The 17,782-nt window shown below is 37.2% G+C and overlaps 1 protein-coding gene across 4 annotated transcripts in view; it reads right to left on the reverse strand.

Annotated features, from left to right (window-relative positions):
* HSPA14 (heat shock protein family A (Hsp70) member 14) overlaps window positions 1-17,782 on the reverse strand; it is a 39,706-nt gene that overhangs the window by 10,146 nt on the left and 11,778 nt on the right. For all 4 annotated transcript variants that reach the window (XM_036842242.1, XM_036842239.1, XM_036842240.1 and 1 more), the window contains 4 exons: window positions 17,250-17,354; window positions 16,008-16,169; window positions 14,639-14,794; window positions 12,249-12,351 (listed from right to left, as the gene is read on the reverse strand). In XM_036842242.1, the coding sequence (XP_036698137.1) occupies window positions 12,249-12,351; window positions 14,639-14,794; window positions 16,008-16,169; window positions 17,250-17,354 (526 nt within the window). The remainder of the gene's footprint in view (window positions 1-12,248; window positions 12,352-14,638; window positions 14,795-16,007; window positions 16,170-17,249; window positions 17,355-17,782) is intronic.

Here is a 17,782-nt window from a genome sequence, read left to right on the forward strand (position 1 = left end):
GCAAACAGAATCCAACAACACATTAAAAGGATCATACACCACGATCAAGTGGGATTTATCCCAGGGATGCAAGGATTCTTCAATATACGCAAATCAATCAATGTGATACACCATATTAACAAATTGAAGAATAAAAACCATATGATCATCTCAATAGATGCAGAAAAAGCTTTTGACAAAATTCAACACCCATTTATGATAAAAAACTCTCCAGAAAGTGGGCATAGAGGGAACCTACCTCAACATAATAAAGGCCATATATGACAAACCCACAGCAAACATCATTCTCAATGGTGAAAAACTGAAAGCATTTCCTCTAAGATCAGGAACGAGACAAGGATGTCCCACTCTCACCACTATTATTCAACATAGTTCTGGAAGTCCTAGCCATGGTGATCAGAGAAGAAAAAGAAATAAAAGGAATACAAATTGGAAAAGAAGTAAAACTGTCACTGTTTGCGGATGACATGATACTTTACATAGAGAATCCTAAAACTGCCACCAGAAAACTGCTAGAGCTAATTAATGAATATGGTAACGTTGCAGGATACAAAATGAATGCACAGAAATCTCTTGCATTCCTATACACTAATGATGAAAAATCTGAAAGAGAAATTATGGAAACACTCCCATTTACCATTGCAACAAAAAGAATAAAATACCTAGGAATAAACCTACCTAGGGAGACGAAAGACTTGTATGCAGAAAACTATAAGACACTGAAGAAAGAAATTAAAGATGATACCAACAGATGGAGAGATATACCATGTTCTTGGATTGGAAGAATCAACATTGTAAAAATGAGTATACTACCCAAAGCAATCTACAGATTCAATGCAATCCCTATCAATTACCAATGGCATTTTTTACGGAGCTAGAACAAATCATCTTAAAATTTGTATGGAGACACAAAAGACCCCGAATAGCCAAAGCAGTCTTGAGGGAAAAAAAAATGGAGCTGGAGGAATCAGACTCCCTGACTTCAGACTATACTACAAAGCTACAGTAATCAAGACAGTATGGTACTGGCACAAAAACAGAAACATAGATCAATGGAACAAGATAGAAAGCCCAGAGATTAACCCACACACCTATGGTCAACTAATCTATGACAAAGGAGGCAAAGATATACAATGGAGAAAAGACAGTCTCTTCAATAAGTGGTGCTGGGAAAACTGGACAGCTACATGTAAAAGAATGAAATTAGAATACTCCCTAACACCATACACAAAAATAAACTCAAAATGGATTAGAGACCTAAATATAAGACTGGACACTATAAAACTCTTAGAGGAAAACATAGGAAGAACACTCTTTGACATAAATCACAGCAAGATCTTTTTTGATCCACCTCCTAGAGTAATGGAAATAAAAACAAAAATAAACAAATGGGACCTAATGAAACTTCAAAGCTTTTGCACAGCAAAGGAAACCATAAACAAGACGAAAAGACAACCCTCGGAATGGGAGAAAATATTTGCAAACGAATTAACGGACAAAGGATTAATCTCCAAAATATATAAACAGCTCATTCAGCTCAATATTAAAGAAACAAACACCCCAATCCAAAAATGGGCAGAAGACCTAAATAGACATTTCTCCAAAGAAGACATACAGATGGCCACGAAGCACATGAAAAGATGCTCACATCACTAATTATTAGAGAAATGCAAATCAAAACTACAATGAGGTATCACCTCACTCCTGTTAGAATGGGCATCATCAGAAAATCTACAAACAACAAATGCTGGAGAGGGTGTGGAGAAAAGGGAACCCTCTTGCACTGTTGGTGGGAATGTAAATGATACAGCCACTATGGAGAACAATATGGAGGTTCCTTAAAAAACTAAAAATAGAATTACCATATGACCCAGCAATCCCACTACTGGGCATATACCCAGAGAAAACCGTAATTCAAAAAGACACATGCACCCGAATGTTCATTGCAGCACTATTTACAATAGCCAGGTCATGGAAGCAACCTAAATGCCCATCAACAGACGAATGGATAAAGAAGTTGTGGTACATATATACAATGGAATATTACTCAGCCATAAAAAGGAACGAAATTGAGTCATTTGTTGAGAAGTGGATGGATCTAGAGACTGTCATACAGAGTGAAGTAAGTCAGAAAGAGAAAAACAAATATCGTATATTAACGCATGTATGTGGAACCTAGAAAAATGGTACAGATGAGCCGGTTTGCAGGGCAGAAGTTGAAACACAGATGTAGAGAATGGACATATGGACACCAAGGGGGGAAAACTGCGGTGGGGTGGGGATGGTGGTGTGCTGAATTGGGGGATTGGGATTGACATGTATACACTGATGTGTATAAAAGTGATGCCTAATAAGAACCTGCAGTATAAACAAACAAACAAACAAACAAACAAACAAAAAAAAGGGGTGAATATCCGAAATACACAAGAATCTCATTAACTCAATAGCAAAAAAACCAAATAACACAATTTAAAAATGAGCAAGGGACCTGAATAGATATTTTTCCGAAGAAGACTTACAAGTAGCCGAAGGTACCTGAAAGGGTGCGCAACATCACTAATCATTAGGGAAATGGAAATAAAGATCACAATGAGACATCACCTCGTTCCTGTTAAGACGTCTATTACTAAAAAGACAAGAGATAACAAATACTGGTGAAGATGGAGAGAAAGGAGAACACTTATACACTGTTGGGAATGTAAACTGGTATAGCCACTATGGAAAACAGTATGGAAACTAGTCATGAAATTAAAAGTAGAATTACCTTATGATCCAGCAATCCCACTTCTGAGTATATACACAAAGGAAACAAAATCACTATCTCATAGAGATATCTGTACTCTCATGTTCACTGCAGCGTTATTCACAATAGCCAAGGTATTTGGAAACATACTATGGAAAGATAAGTGTGTGTCAGTGGATGAATGGATAAAGAAGATGTGGTACAGATATACAATGCAATATTATTCAGTTTAAAGAAGGAAGTCCTGCCATTTGTAACAACATGAAAGAACCTGGAGGGCATTACGCTAAGTGAAATGAACCAGACAGAGAGACAAAAACTGCATGGTATCACTTATACGTGGAGTCTAAATTAAAACAAAACAAACAAAACAACTGATAGAAACAGAAAGCAGAAAAATGGTTGGGGTTGAGGGGGTGGGGAAAATAGGGAGGGGATGGTAAAAGGGTACATACAAACTTTTAGTTATAAGATGAATAAGGTCTGAGGAGCTAATGTATAACATGGTGATTACAGTTGATAATATTGTGTAGTATATTTGAGATCTGCTAAGAGAGTACAACTCAAGTGTTTTCACCTCCTGCAGAAAAGGTTAATATATAAGGTGATAGATGTGTTAATTAACTTGATGGTAATAATCCCTGCACAATACATATACTAAATCTCATGTTGTATACTTTAAATACCTTACAATTTTATTTATCAATTATACCTCAATAAAGCTGAATAAAATTGCTCCTTTCTAAATATTTTAATTTCCTCCTTAATTAATACGTTTAACACTTGTAACTCCATGGGTATGCAGAATATTGAATATGTTCTCTCAAGGAGGGAAATCATCAATAATCACTACTTATTTCAGTCTATATATGGATGTTCTCAAAGCTCCATGTGGTGGAGAAGATGAGCAACTGATGAAAATGAGGCCCCGCTCACATCAGCTGTGAAACGAGGAGGGAGACCACGTTCCTCCGCAGGTAAGGGCATGAGGAGCATCAACTCAGGGCTACAAAGAATAAAGAAAAGCAGGTTTGCCTCGGCAGAGTTCCCCCAAAAGTCTGCTTTGGAGGTAAGTTAAAAGGAAAGTCTTCTCTAAAATGTCTGATCCCACGTAAATACCATGAGAATAAAAATGGAGGTTACGCCTTTTCACGAACTTCTTATAGTCAACATCAAAATGCTTTATAAATAAGCAATAAGTGGTGCTGTGTTAAAACAAAAAACAAAAAAAAAAACCCCTGGAAAATCTTGTTTTTTGGTATTCTCATTTAAAGGGTAAAAAAGTACTAATAGTGTGTCATTATTAATGCTGACAGTAACCAGAAAATTTTAATTTTAATAAATTCTTTAAACATTTACTCTTTAGTCTGAGATTTCTTTTGCAAACTTAAAGAGGAAAATTGAAAATATTATAGATTATTCTGAAAATAAAGAAAATAATAAAATGTATCAGAGCCTGTGGAATAAAACCAAGCTGCTAATGAGTAAAATGGTAGTTAATTTTTTGGTTAGGGAAAAAATGAAATAAATTAATTAATGTTCAATATAAACATTTATAAAAATAATGAAAGTATCCTGGAAAGACTGGAAGAAATAAAGTGCAAACCAGAAATAAAACAATTAGAAAAGAGAAATATATCACCTGAAAAAAAAATCTAAGAAAGTTTTGTGGGGTTGTAGTGCCAGGAGTTGGAGCAAAAAAAATAAAACAAATATCTACAAAACCTAGGGAAGGAAAAAAATAGATAAACTCAGAAAGAAAAAGATGAATAAATAAAAAGAGAGAAAAATCGGCCAGTTTTAATTTAAATAACTTCTTTATACTTTAAAATTTTAATATCAAAAGCTATGTAAAATTAAAAATTACAAGAACATTATGCAAAGTTGTATGTTAAAAGTTTAAGATCAGTATGCAATAGGTCTATAAAATACTTTAATTCAAAATTGAAGCAATAAAAAGAAATTATGAAAGTTATAAATATACTTCAAAAATTAGTTTCAGACAAAATGTGTTTATAGGCAAATTCTTTAGAAGTCTTGAGGAACAGAGAATATTTATGCATTATGCACTAATCTGGAATACTTAAAGAGATGAAAACGTATTAAATTCCATTTTATAAGCACCTGATAGCCCAGGAACAAAACAGTAAAAACAAACAGCAATAAAACAACACGTTCTGGAGTAGCGGTTGCCAAGTAGCAACTTGCAAATTCTATCAGGCAAGCTGTATTTTCTCTCTTCACATAATGTTTTCAAAAGTTCTGCATTAGATGCTAACATTTAAACATTAAAACGTCTGACGGTAAGTCCCAGTTTTGAGAGTCTGTTAAAAGGTCCAAGGCTCCAACAGCACCGGCCTGCATCGCTGGACGGCAGTGACTGGTGTGGATCAGCAGCTACCCCTTCTCGGCTAGAACAGCTCCGGGTGCACGTGGCCAGCCCACCACCACCTGCCGTCGCCCTCCCACCAGCTACTGGTCACTTGCCACTTACAATCGTACTTTTTCGTGCTCTTACTTTTCTTACAGCAAAGAGTTCAATGGGAAACTCTTTACTCTCTAAACCCAGTTTTCAAACTAGTAGGAGAATGCAAGAAAGATCAACAGGACTGTGTGTTTCAAGAAAAATGGCTAGGGGACATACTTCTTTTTGGAAGAATGGTATGGTACAGCGAGTCTACTGTACTACATGGCATCTGGGCAGCTTAATTGTGGTGTAGGGCCTAAGATACACATACTGTATTTTTATGTGCGGAAAGAAACTGACCTTCTTTCATTTCATCTTTGGGAAAAATCCCAGCATCAGTGCATCGGATACGATGGAGCCAACGACGTGCTTATGACTGACACTGAATTCCATATAAACACTACTGATACTTTGGTCCCCGTAAAGGATTTGATTTGCTTATTCCTAGAGAAATGGGTATTTTGGAAAACTCACAAGGCAAGGGATTTGGCACACTTTCTTATGTTGAACTTAATTTACAGATATGAAAGTGATAACTTAAAATCATATTCCCACATCGTGGAATTGAAGACTGACTTGAGAATTCTACAGCTATCTTTGGAGTAGTCATGCGAACCTATTTTGTGAGTAGATATTTTTCATGATGAAATGAAATGAGCATGGACCCTCTCTCACACTCTGCCTTGGGTTATGAAGAAAAGGAAGGTACTATCAGTCTATTTCCTGAAGAACATCGTGCATGATTATGTTACCTTGGAATAAAGGTAAATTAAAGCACCGGATGTCTTGGTTTAGAAGGTATTGTTCTGAGTAAATGAATTCGATACATTGTGATATTTTGTCATTCTAGGTAAGTTCAAGCACTTGCAAATCCCCTATTTCTTTGAGTATGTCTCAGGAGCTTTTAAAAGAGAAAAGTAGCCTCTGCTTACAAAGTTATACAACCTTAGAAGAGGCCAACTGTTAAAGAGCAGGTCATGCTGTGTGGACAGAAAAAAAAAGGGAGGTGGGGAGAGGAAGGGTTAGCAAAGGTCTGAGCATTGGCTCCAGCTTCTCACTTGCTCATTGCCTGAGACTCAGCCATGTGCCTCTGACTCCCCCTAAACGGAAGCCTTGGGGACATACCGATAAGCCATGGCCCATCTCATCATCCAGGAAGGAGAGAACGAGCTGGAGGCAAGAAGCTAAGGCACTTCTTTAGACCAATGCAACCCAAAGCACAGGACCATTCCCCTTTTCAGTGTCTGATGTTAAAAGGGGTTACTTTATTCAGAAAATATGCGTAAGGCAGGAAAGTTCGAAATAGCCCATCTCACTTCTGCTAACTTAGCATGAACAGCATGAAAATGATACATGAATTATCACAGAAAATTAAGTAATATATCAAAAGAATAATTCCTCATAACCAAATAAGATCTATCCCAGGAATACAATGATAGTTTCATATTAGGAAATTATCAATAATTCATCAAATAATTTGAAGACAAACATAAAGAAAACCATAAGATTGTCTTGCAGGTGTCCAAAAGCAATTGTAATGACTCAACACCTATTTCATATTAAAACACCTTTAAATAGAAAAAAGAGAAATGCTCAATATCATAAAGAGAATCTATTTCAAACCAGTTACCAGTAATTAAATCTGTTGGTAAACGACTAACACTATTCCCCTAATAAAGAGAACAAAAGAAAGAGGTCCAGTGTCAACTAAAATATTCAAGGCCTGACCAAGGCAATCAAATATAAACAAGAAGGGAGAACAGGGGACTCTACTCAATACTCTGCAATGGCCTGTGTGGGAAAAGAATCTAAAGAAGAGTGAATATATGTATATGTATAGCTGGTTCACTTTGCTGTATACCGGAAACTAACACAACATTGTAAATCAACTAAACTCCAATAAAAAAAAAAAAAAAAAAAAGGCAGCAGCAGTGAGGGGTACAGAGATGCAAGATAAAAGTATCACCACACACGGATAAAACCCTCTCCCAACGCCCACAGCCCACTCCAGCTACCACCCCATTTTCCTTCTGCCCTTTTAGCAGAACTGCTCAAGAGTTATTTATATTCATCGTGTCCATGGCCTCACTTTCTTTTCTATTTAAACTCACTCCAGGAAGGTGTCTCCCTCCGTAACTCCACTGCAACTGCTTTTCCCAGTGATCTGGTCCCTTGCTCCCTCCTCCCACCCCTCTGGCTCACTCAGTCCCATCCCCACTGCAGCCCCTTAAACATACCAAGCTTGCTCCCCTCTGGCTGTTCCCTCTGCCTGGAAAACCGGCAGATATTCACCCAGTCTGTTCCTTCATTTCAGTCCCTGCAGGGCTCTGATCAAAAGCCATCTCCTTAGATGGGATTCTTATCTGCAAAATCACCCTTTGTCACTAGCTATGCCCTTATCCTGCTTTATTTTGCTTCATAACAGTTATCACAACTGGGCATTATTTTAACTGTTTCTTGACGGCAAAGACTTTGTTATGTTTACTGCTGTGTCCGAAGTGCCCAGAACCCGCTTTGCACGGAGCAGGTGTGCTCAATCATTAGTTGTGTGTTAACTAGTAAATGAATTTGAATGCATGCCTAGGAAATTCAGAAGACTCCTTGAAAAATTATTAATACTAAGAGTTCGTGAAGTGGCAGAGTATCAGATAAAGAGGCAAAACCAGTAAGTATTCTATCAGCAAAACCAAATTAGTATTGATAAATAAAAGCATAAAAAACATCTCATTCACAACAGCCAGAAATCCCACGATTAAGAAAACACATAACTCAAGAAAGTATTGAAGGGGCTTCCCTGGTGGCGCAGTGGTTGGGAATCTGCCTGCTAATGCAGGGGACACGGGTTCGAGCCCTGGTCTGGGAGGATCCCACATGCCGCGGAGCGACTGGGCCCGTGAGCCACAACTGCTGAGCCTGCGCGTCTGGAGCCTGTGCTCCGCAACAAGAGAGGCCGCAATAGTGAGAGGCCCGCGCACCGCGATGAAGAGTGGCCCCCCACTTACCGCCACTGGAGAGAGCCCTAGCACAGAAACGAAGACCCAACATAGCAATCAATCAATCAATCAATCAATCAATCTTAAAAAAACAATAAAAAATTAAAAAAATAAGAAAGTATTGAAGAAGATCTGAACAGAGAGAGATACCAACTTTGTGGTTAGGAAAACTAAATACTATAAAGTTAACATATCACCCCCCAAAATTTTACAGGCTTAGTGCAACTGCATCAAAATCACAAAGGGATTCTTATCTAAGAAGCTGAAAAAATAATTCTAAAGCATCCTGAAAAAAAAAATATGAATAAAAAGAATTTTTTAAAGTTGCAACGTTAATAATGAGGGTTTACACCTACTCAGAAAGTAAATTGCTTTTGGTGAGCAATCTGATAAATATTAAAAGTCTTAAAATTTGGGATTCTACTCACAAATCTTATTCCAAGGAAATGAAGGATGTTAACAAAGCCACAAAGACTGCTATTTATAAAACCAAAATAACGTACACACTCAACACAAATAATTGGTTGTGTAAATTATGATACATCAATGCAACAAAATACTATGCAGGTATTAAAATTGCAGCTGAAGAGTCTGGATGCTTGGTAAAAATGGCGAGAATTAACTGCATCGGTATATTTACGTACCCTTCTACAAGCCCACTCGTAGACAATAAGGGAGTTTAAGAAGATATAGATGGCAGAATAAATGCAGGAGAGAACTTGAGCTTGAGATTTCAGCAAATTTTGGAAGCTGAAAGGGAGAGAAGTAACTGTCTTAAAGCTGATGTGGCCTGAGATAACCAAAGGGGAAGCAAGGTGGTTTGAGTCACAGAACCCAGAGCGGCTTGGGACTGCGAAGCACCAAAGGCCACAGGAAGCGAGGGCCAAGCCGAGAGGTGAAAGCGGGACACCGGGTGCAGAGCAGCCCTGCCAGCACGCGCACGGGGCCAGCAGACCCCCAGACCTCGGCCCTGACCCAGCAGCGCCTCCTCCCGCCTCAGACACAGGGCTTCGGCCCAGCTTGGGGACAGCAGGGGCGAGAGGGGAGCACGGTGCTGAACACAAGGGGGACAAAGGAAAGTCTAACGTAAATTAGCGTAGGAACCCTGACGCTCCCTCTCCTCAGAGATCAGACGTGTCCTTCTCAAGGAAGCGATGAGAGGATTCCTTCGGGAAAAACCAAATACTCCTAAGACTAGACTGCCCGATAATAAAATGGGAAAGGCGATGAGCGTAAGAGTAAAGAAAGAGCACGGACTGCGGGGGCAGACTGTGAGCTCCAATCCCAGCGCCGGCACGTGCGTGCCAGCGTTACTTTAAGCAAAGCACTTAACCTCTTCGGAAACTTTTTAGTTTCCTCCTCTGGAAATGGAGATAGCGGTGCCTATCTCCTGATGCCTCTGTGAGGATTAAATGTGTCAATGACTGTAAAGCCCTCCCTCCATCCCCATAAGAGGATTATACTTCCCCGCCCATTGCCACTGCCCTGACTTTGCAACCCCTCCGTGCAGGTGGAGACTTCCCTGCCCACACTCAGGCCTGGTCATGTCTAGCTTCGGCCAAATGAATGTGAATACACTGAAGTACAACGTATCTAAGCAGAAGCTTTGAAAGCCCTGCACGTTCCGCCATCTCTCTTCCTCTTTCCCCTCCACCGTGAGAACACCGCACGTCCCAGAGAGCTGCTCCTTTAGCCTGGGTCGTAGAACGAGAAGCACGGAAAAAAGAGCCATAACAGTAGACCTACGGCCACCTTCAGCTGCCCACGTGAAACGCTAGCAAGAAAAAATTGTCTACAGTAGAAAACCAGTGAGACTTGGGGGTTGTTTGTTACTGCCTCAAGGTCAACAAACTACAGAGACAACTCCATATTTTTAAGTTCTCAAAAGCTTATATTTTAGAAGTATCTCTTTAACAATATTCTTAATCCTAAGAATGTACTTGACCTCTAGTCAAGCAATTGAGGATCCTACCATTTGTGGTATCTAATGTGAGGGCTGTATGACCAGTTAATGAAGGAAGAGAACTCACATTAACTGATCATCTACAATACACCACACCCTGTGCCACACATGATATTTCATTTAATCCTCATAACAACCTTATAGAGTAAGTTATACTTATATACTTATAAGTTAAGTATTATCACCCTCCTTAATAAGAAGAGACAAGTAAGGCTCAGGAAATTAAGTGATCTGTCTGTTCTGGAACTATCAGCACCGAGAGCCTTCCAATTCAGGTGGGTCTGTCTCCAAGCTCACTCCCTTCCACCCCTGCCTCGTACCACTCTTCCATGCGCCTTAATCTTTATAAGCCACCTTCACCTAACACACACCTCCCAATCACCTAGCACAACGCATGGCACGTTATAAGTATTCAAAAAAAATACTTACTGAACTAAATTGAAGGGAAAACCTCCACCAAAAAAACAAAAAAATGCAACTTCCATCTTACAGCATACAGCAAAATAGTGAAACTATAAAAACTTTCAAACTATAGCAAAAAGAAAATAGTATTAAATACACCTGAACAAAGATGGAATTTATAAACTTAGAAGCAGCTGAAGAAATCAGAGTAACAGACCAACAGATTTAAATAGATAAATAAATGAAACCTCAGTGTATCAAATACCCTCCTCCATAACAGGACCAAAGTTAAGCAGTAAACTGTATGCCTCAAAAGAAGATTATAGTAAACAGCAGTTAATTTTCTGATTATATAAAGCATTTACACAAATATATTTTAAAAAATACTAAGATTTAATTGACCAAACAGGCAAAGAATATGAAATATTTACACATAAGGAAACACAAAATTAAACATTTATTATTTAATAATATTAATAATAAATATTTTAAAAGAATCCTATAGTAGCCAATAACATATAAAGTAAAAATATATCTTTTTTTCAACTACTTAATGGAAAATTTATCTTTAAATGATAAAACTCATTGTCAGCAAGGTTACAGTAAAATGTCTGTTCTCATATTGCTGATGAAAAGCATGAGTTAATTCAACTCTCTTGGAAGGTAACTGAAGGTAAAAATAGGTTTAAGCTATTTATACTCTTTGACCCAATGATTTTACTATGGGAATCTATCCCAAGGAATAACCTTAAATGTGGGAAAAGACGGGCATCACTGTTCTGGGGAGGGGAAGACCCAATCTAGGAGTCCAAACAGAACAATGAAATAATCTATGGAGCTCTTCCTTCTCTAGGATATTGAGTCTATTTAAAACTGTGTTGATGAAGACTACATAGTAACAGGGGCAAAGAAATTGGTTATATTATTATTTAAGGAACATAGAATTCAAAATTGTGCATACAAATTAGACTAGTTTATTACAAAATAAAACACTGGTTACCTATTTTCTGAGTTTTCTTATATGAAAATTCCTTTATTAACAAAAATGAAAAAAATTTATATGTATTTTAAATGAGTAGAAATAATCTTGGGAGAAAAGATAACATTAAACAGTTGGAATATTTTTGAAAGTCTCAAAATCTTTTCTTATGCAAGCAAATATGCAATATTTCTCAGCAAGCAGAGAGAAGCAGTTTGGTGTACTGGTTAAGAGCAGACTTGGGAACCACACTGAGTTAAATCCTAGCTCTACCACTAAGCACACAATTACCATGAAGTTACTTATACCTTTGTACCTCTGTGCCTCCAATTATAAAATGGGGATAAATAATAACACCTACTTCATGGAGCTGTTGGTGAGGATTCAGCAAGTTAATACATGTAAAACGCTTAGAAACAGTGCTTGACACATAGCAAATGTTCTAATATCTGTCAGTTTTTGCTTACATATAAAAAAATATACTGAAAAGGAATTAGTCTTTTTTGCTAAGAAAATGAACATACAGAACTATGAGTTCATTAGAGCCATTAATCAAAATTTAATCGATGTCCTTACTTCCTAATATAAGCTAAGAAAATATTTAAATGTATAAAAATATCCTTTCAGTACCAAGGGGCTGTTTCCTAAATTCCAAATCGAAAATTACTCCCAACATAAATAAGAAAATACAAAAGTATTACCTTGTTGATATCATCTGCTGTAAATCCACTTTGTTCTAAGAGTTCTCTGATTGCTTCTATACATTTATTAAAAAGTGGAGAACAGAGAAGTTCAAATCTTGCTCTGTACACACACACATACACAAATGCACATACACACAGAGAAGAGAAGACACAGAAGAAAGTCAAACAAGACATCTTTTTCTTGTGAAGGTTAATGCCAAAACCTACTGTGATGAATCTCTTTAGAATAGGCTTATGATCAGAACAGGATATTAAACACCCAGCAGTGCAATATCATGGGGCGAAAAAGTCTAGGTAATCCATCTACAAATGTATGAAGGTGTTTAGTATTAAATTCAGGTGGAAGATTATCTTACCCATAGCCTGCTTGTAAGCTTTCAAAACACCTAAAAATAAATACTCAGTGTATGGCATTTCTGACAATAAATCTATTGATCCAAATCAAACCATCATTTGGAAATTTTTGCTATTTTTATGTGTTAAAGTTTTACAAAATTCTTTCTCACTACTTTTCTTTATAGTCTGAGCCTATGCTGCACGTAAGTTTAGTTCTTTTGCACCACCTGAGAAGCTTAAATGCTAGCAAATAAGATTACAAATTCTATTTCCTTCTTTTCCTTCTTAATAAATTCTATTTCCTTCTATTTCCTTATTAATAAGCAAACATATACTGAGTACTTGGACAAACTTAGCACTAAGTTAATATAAAGACTCTCTTGCCACAAAAGAGATTTAAATTCAATTTAACAACTTTCTATCTTTTAGATTACAGTTTGATATCTCTCTTAAAAGATCTAGAGGGGGCTTCCCTCGTGGCACAGTGGTTGAGAATCCACCTGCCAATGCAGGGGACACGGGTTCGAGCCCTGGTCCGGGAAGATCCCACATGCCACGGAGCAACTAAGCCCATGCGCCACAACTACTGAGGCTGCACTCTAGAGCCCGTGAGCCGCAACTACTGAGCCCGTGTGCCACAACTACTGAAGCCCGCGAGCTCTGGGGCCTGTGCTCCACAACAAGAGAAGCCACCGCAATAAGAAGCCCGCGCACCACAACGAAGAGTAGCCCCCGTTCGCCGCAACTAGAGAAAGCCTGTGCAGCAACGAAGACCCAACGCAGCCAGAAACAATAAATAAATAAAATAAAATAATAAAATAAATAAATTTATAAAAAAAAAAAAAGATCTAGAGAACTTTCTGGAGCCACTGGCTACATGAGACTACTGAGCACTTGAAATGTGGCCAATGCTACTGAGGAACCGAATTTTTAATGTTATTTACCTGTAATTAATTAAAAAATTTAAACAGCCACAGGTGGCAGTGCTGACCTAGAGTCTTCGGGAAAGCCCAGGGAGAGTGAGGAAGCTCAACTACAAGGGCCAGATGAAGAGAGGATTTAACCACAGAGTCAGTAAAAGCCTAAAAATAATATAATACTGTAATTCTGGACATTTTCACTATGCTTCCAAGTCATCCGTTAGCTTGTTGGGAGGTTTAAATTGTGCTAACAGTAGCTATTATTATTGTGAGTAATATGCAATGCAAAATGATAGGATGATAGGACAACGGCCTCCCTTGGACTTCCTGGGTGAAGGTGCAATCATTTGTAAGCAATGTTTTGGGTTATGTAAAAGATATGAGCATTAAAAACAATTTTATGCACATTAAACCTGTGTTTACTAAATGTCATAAAAGCTATTAAAATTTACAATGTTGCCAATGGATGACAGAGCAAATAAAACCAAGAAAGAGATCAATCCTCAAAGTACTGTGATAGGTAACGGAACTCTGGAGTCAAAACTAGCTGGGTTTGAATCCAAGGTCTGTCACTTACTAGCTGGATAACCTCGGACAAGAAATGAAACCTGTGTTTCAGCTTCCTCCTGTGCAAAGTAAGGAAAATAACAGTACTTACCTCATTGGGTTGTTAGGAGAATTTGAGAGTTAATACATAGAAAGTACTTAGAATACAGCCTGCCACACAGGGGTAATGATCAAGTTATAGTAAACAACCACTGATACATGTGCAAGCCCCACAAAGAACTAGGGACTATACAGGTGGGACTGCTATTCAGTAAGAGAAACTCGCAAATCTCAAACTTCAAGTCTTCTCTCATCTTTCTTTCAAAGATCTAGGAAGCCCTTTTCACACACTGCTCTTTGTAGCTGTAAAATAACAGGGCAATCACAGCTGACATGATTACTTTGAGAACAGTTATTTAGTCTGACAAGAGTTGGACCCCAGAAGTAAAGACAGGAAAGCTCTCCTTTTATAGAGGGCTAATAAACCTCAAATGAGCAAACGAAAAACCCAAAGTGAGAAAATTACACCTAAATGTGAATACACTTGGAATTTTTTTGTTTAAGTTGTTTGAACTGCAGTTTTACCTGGACACATTGCAGTCAAAATCTTGACCTTCATACAATGAGTCAAGGAAACAATTGGCACTTCCCAAGGTTGACAAAGAATGTTTTGCAGTGTCAGCACTGTTCATCAGTTTCACCATGGCACGGGCATTTCCTCTCACGTCATGTTTGAAGGATCTAAATTAAAAATACAATCTTTGAAGTTTAAAAATTACTAGGTCATTTAGAATTTATTGTAACTAAAATCTGGATAATCCCTATTAGGATAACTATAAGCTCATGAATCAATATTAATACCAGATTTTAGTATCTCCAAAATATCTGAAGAAAATTCTCTGCAATTTAAAGAAGTGTCTCAAGAAAAATGAATAACCAATACACTCAACACTTTGAATTGCTGGATTCTGTAACCACAATAAGGGACTGTGCTTTGAAGAAGTACAGGAGCCGTCATCTTTTTACAGATGAGACAAAAGGAGGTTGAAGGAGATTTATGCAACTGGGTCAAGTCTCACACCTCACCCCTTACAACCGCAGCATGATTATTGTTTGATGGCACAAAATTATCTGTCCAGCATTAAAAAAAAAAGAACTAAAAGTGCTTCTTCAGAGAAATTTGAAACATAACGAAATACGTTAAAATTACAGTTCCTCTACCTCCAAGGGGAGTTAATTGTTAAAACTGCTTGCTAAGTGGTGATATTGATGGCCCTGTTTTTAAACATGTTTAAAAACTGAAATCCGTAGTAAAATTAACAATGCCCCTCCTTGAGTTGGAACACCTTTACAACAAAAAGCAGTATAGGTCTTTATTAACGAAATGAGAAATTATCACTTTTTCAAGACTTTTTTTTACCCAGTTTAGTCAAACTGATGAAAATGCTATTTCAGCTTCTTTTTACAGCAGGAATGTCCCAAATATAACCTTTATATATTTGACTCATGATGTGCCAAACAGGATTAGAATTTTGAATGGAATAATTACATCCAGCAACAAAACTAAAATATTCCTTGTGGTAGTAGATTAGTAATAAAATAAACACTCTGCAAGACATTCATTTACTGGAATGTAACTATAACATAATCTTCTACACCTGTAAAAACTGTTCAGAAGGTAGTGAGGCCTCAGTGCTTTTACCCTCCTTCATCCAGACATAAAAGCAACCACTGAAGAACTGAGGGAAAAATCCAAGTACACTGCACTGGGCAGCTTGGCCTCTGCTTCCCCCTGTTTACCAGAACAGACCTTAGAACTTTAGACACAAAAATATCCAGCGCACTGGAAAAAACATGTCCTCCTTTGAAGGGCACTTTCAAATAAATTAGGAAAAAAATTAAACCTGAAGTGAAACTTCAGTCGAAATATATCATCAAGTCCCTTTATACTCACCTCTGAAACTCAGAAGCTAGGTACTGTGCTAAGGTTTCTGTGAAATGTGTACCTCCAATGTTATTATCAGTGTTTGTTGAAAGAACACGATATATTCCACTGTTAACTTCCATGACACTGATAGATAAGGATGTTCCTCCAAGTTTGAATACCAAAACGTTGCTAAAAAAAAAAAGATAACATGAGTAAGTTATGAGAGAATCACAGCATTGTAAAGCCAGGTTTGACTTCTTAAACTAACAAGTCACTGTAAATCACATATGAGGAAACTGAAAATCTCACATGAGTAACTAAGTTGTCCATGGTCATCACTCAGTGATGACTTAAGCCTAGAAACCAGATCTGATTTTAAGTCAAAGCTCTTTTTCATTTAGTTGTACTGGTAAAACTGTATTCTTCTAACTGGAGTTCAAAACATTAACTTTTCAAAGTAAATAAAGAAGAGATTTGTAATTAAAGTGAACTGTAAGAGAATTAAACATAGAAATTTTATGTTAATATTGTCCTTGTTACTACTGCAATAACATGTTCTACAAAAGTAAAACATATGCAAAACTAGGAGTTAATTTCCTATGTATCAAAATCCAAAATTTCTGATATCCTAATTTATATTCTATATTTTAGTTTACCTAAAAAAAAATCTCCTAGTAATTTATACATATTAGTTTAATTGTGAGATATGAATGAAATGACACAATTAGGGGAAATTAACACATCTGAATTGATTTCCCTAAAATTACACGATGTGTCAGGTCTATTAAGACAAGTTTTATAATTAAATTAGGAGTATGTCTTACTATTTCATTATCAAATGAAGTCTTAAATCCCCATACTGGCTTTTCCCCCATCTCCTGCCAAGACAAATGCACATAAAAGACCTCACTGTTTCTAAGCATGTTTAATAATTAGAATTGGTAGTAAAATTAACAGTGCCCTAGAGCTTCAGTTGGAACTTGGCTGGGCTTATAAATTTCAAATCTTCCTCCACTAAGGGGACAAAGTGTAGGTGATAAGAGAAGGGCGGAAAAGCTCAACCTTCCCTCCTGCCTGTTATATCCTTTCTCTGCTTTCTTAGGACATCTTTCTCATCTATTTGAAAAACTCTAGGTGAGAGTTTCGATGTCTTTCCATCCATAAAGGCTTGGAACCACTGTGCTATATAACAATCTCTACTGAAATAATTGCTATAATCTAAAATGTTTTCTGCAGTGAAAAACTTAAAGCTGCAAATACGGTTTTTACCTTTTTCCAGTGGGGGAGTCTTGTCCAATTCCGTAAGCCAAAAGAGCTGCAGATGGTTCGTGGATTAACCGCAAAACATTGAACCCAGCAGCTCTCGCTGCTTCCCTGTGGACAATTTACTTTTAATACATTTAGTATCACAATATGTTCAAGTCTACATTTTTAGAAATGCTCTGCTAAAGATTTTATGCAATAGCATATAAGACTTCACAAGTAGAACATGAAGGGTAATGATCTTTAGAAGCAAGATAACAGAACATAAGAAACAGACCTAAGTCTTTAAGCGTAGATCACTTTCTGTTTAAAATAATAATGTTCAGAGTCTATTTCCTTGCCAAAGAAAATAACATGCTTATACTGAGTAAGGAAGAGAAAGCTCTCCAAATGCTCAAGCTTACAAACTTTAGAAAGAGATTAGGACATATTTATAATATATTTTAGCATTTTCCAACTTCTTTTTTTTTTTTTTTTTAAACATCTTTATTGAAGTATAATTGCCTTACTTTCCAACTTCTTTAATTTAGGGTCACAGT

This window comes from Balaenoptera musculus, chromosome 2 (assembly GCF_009873245.2).
Source record: "Balaenoptera musculus isolate JJ_BM4_2016_0621 chromosome 2, mBalMus1.pri.v3, whole genome shotgun sequence".
Classification (NCBI taxonomy): domain Eukaryota; kingdom Metazoa; phylum Chordata; class Mammalia; order Artiodactyla; family Balaenopteridae; genus Balaenoptera; species Balaenoptera musculus.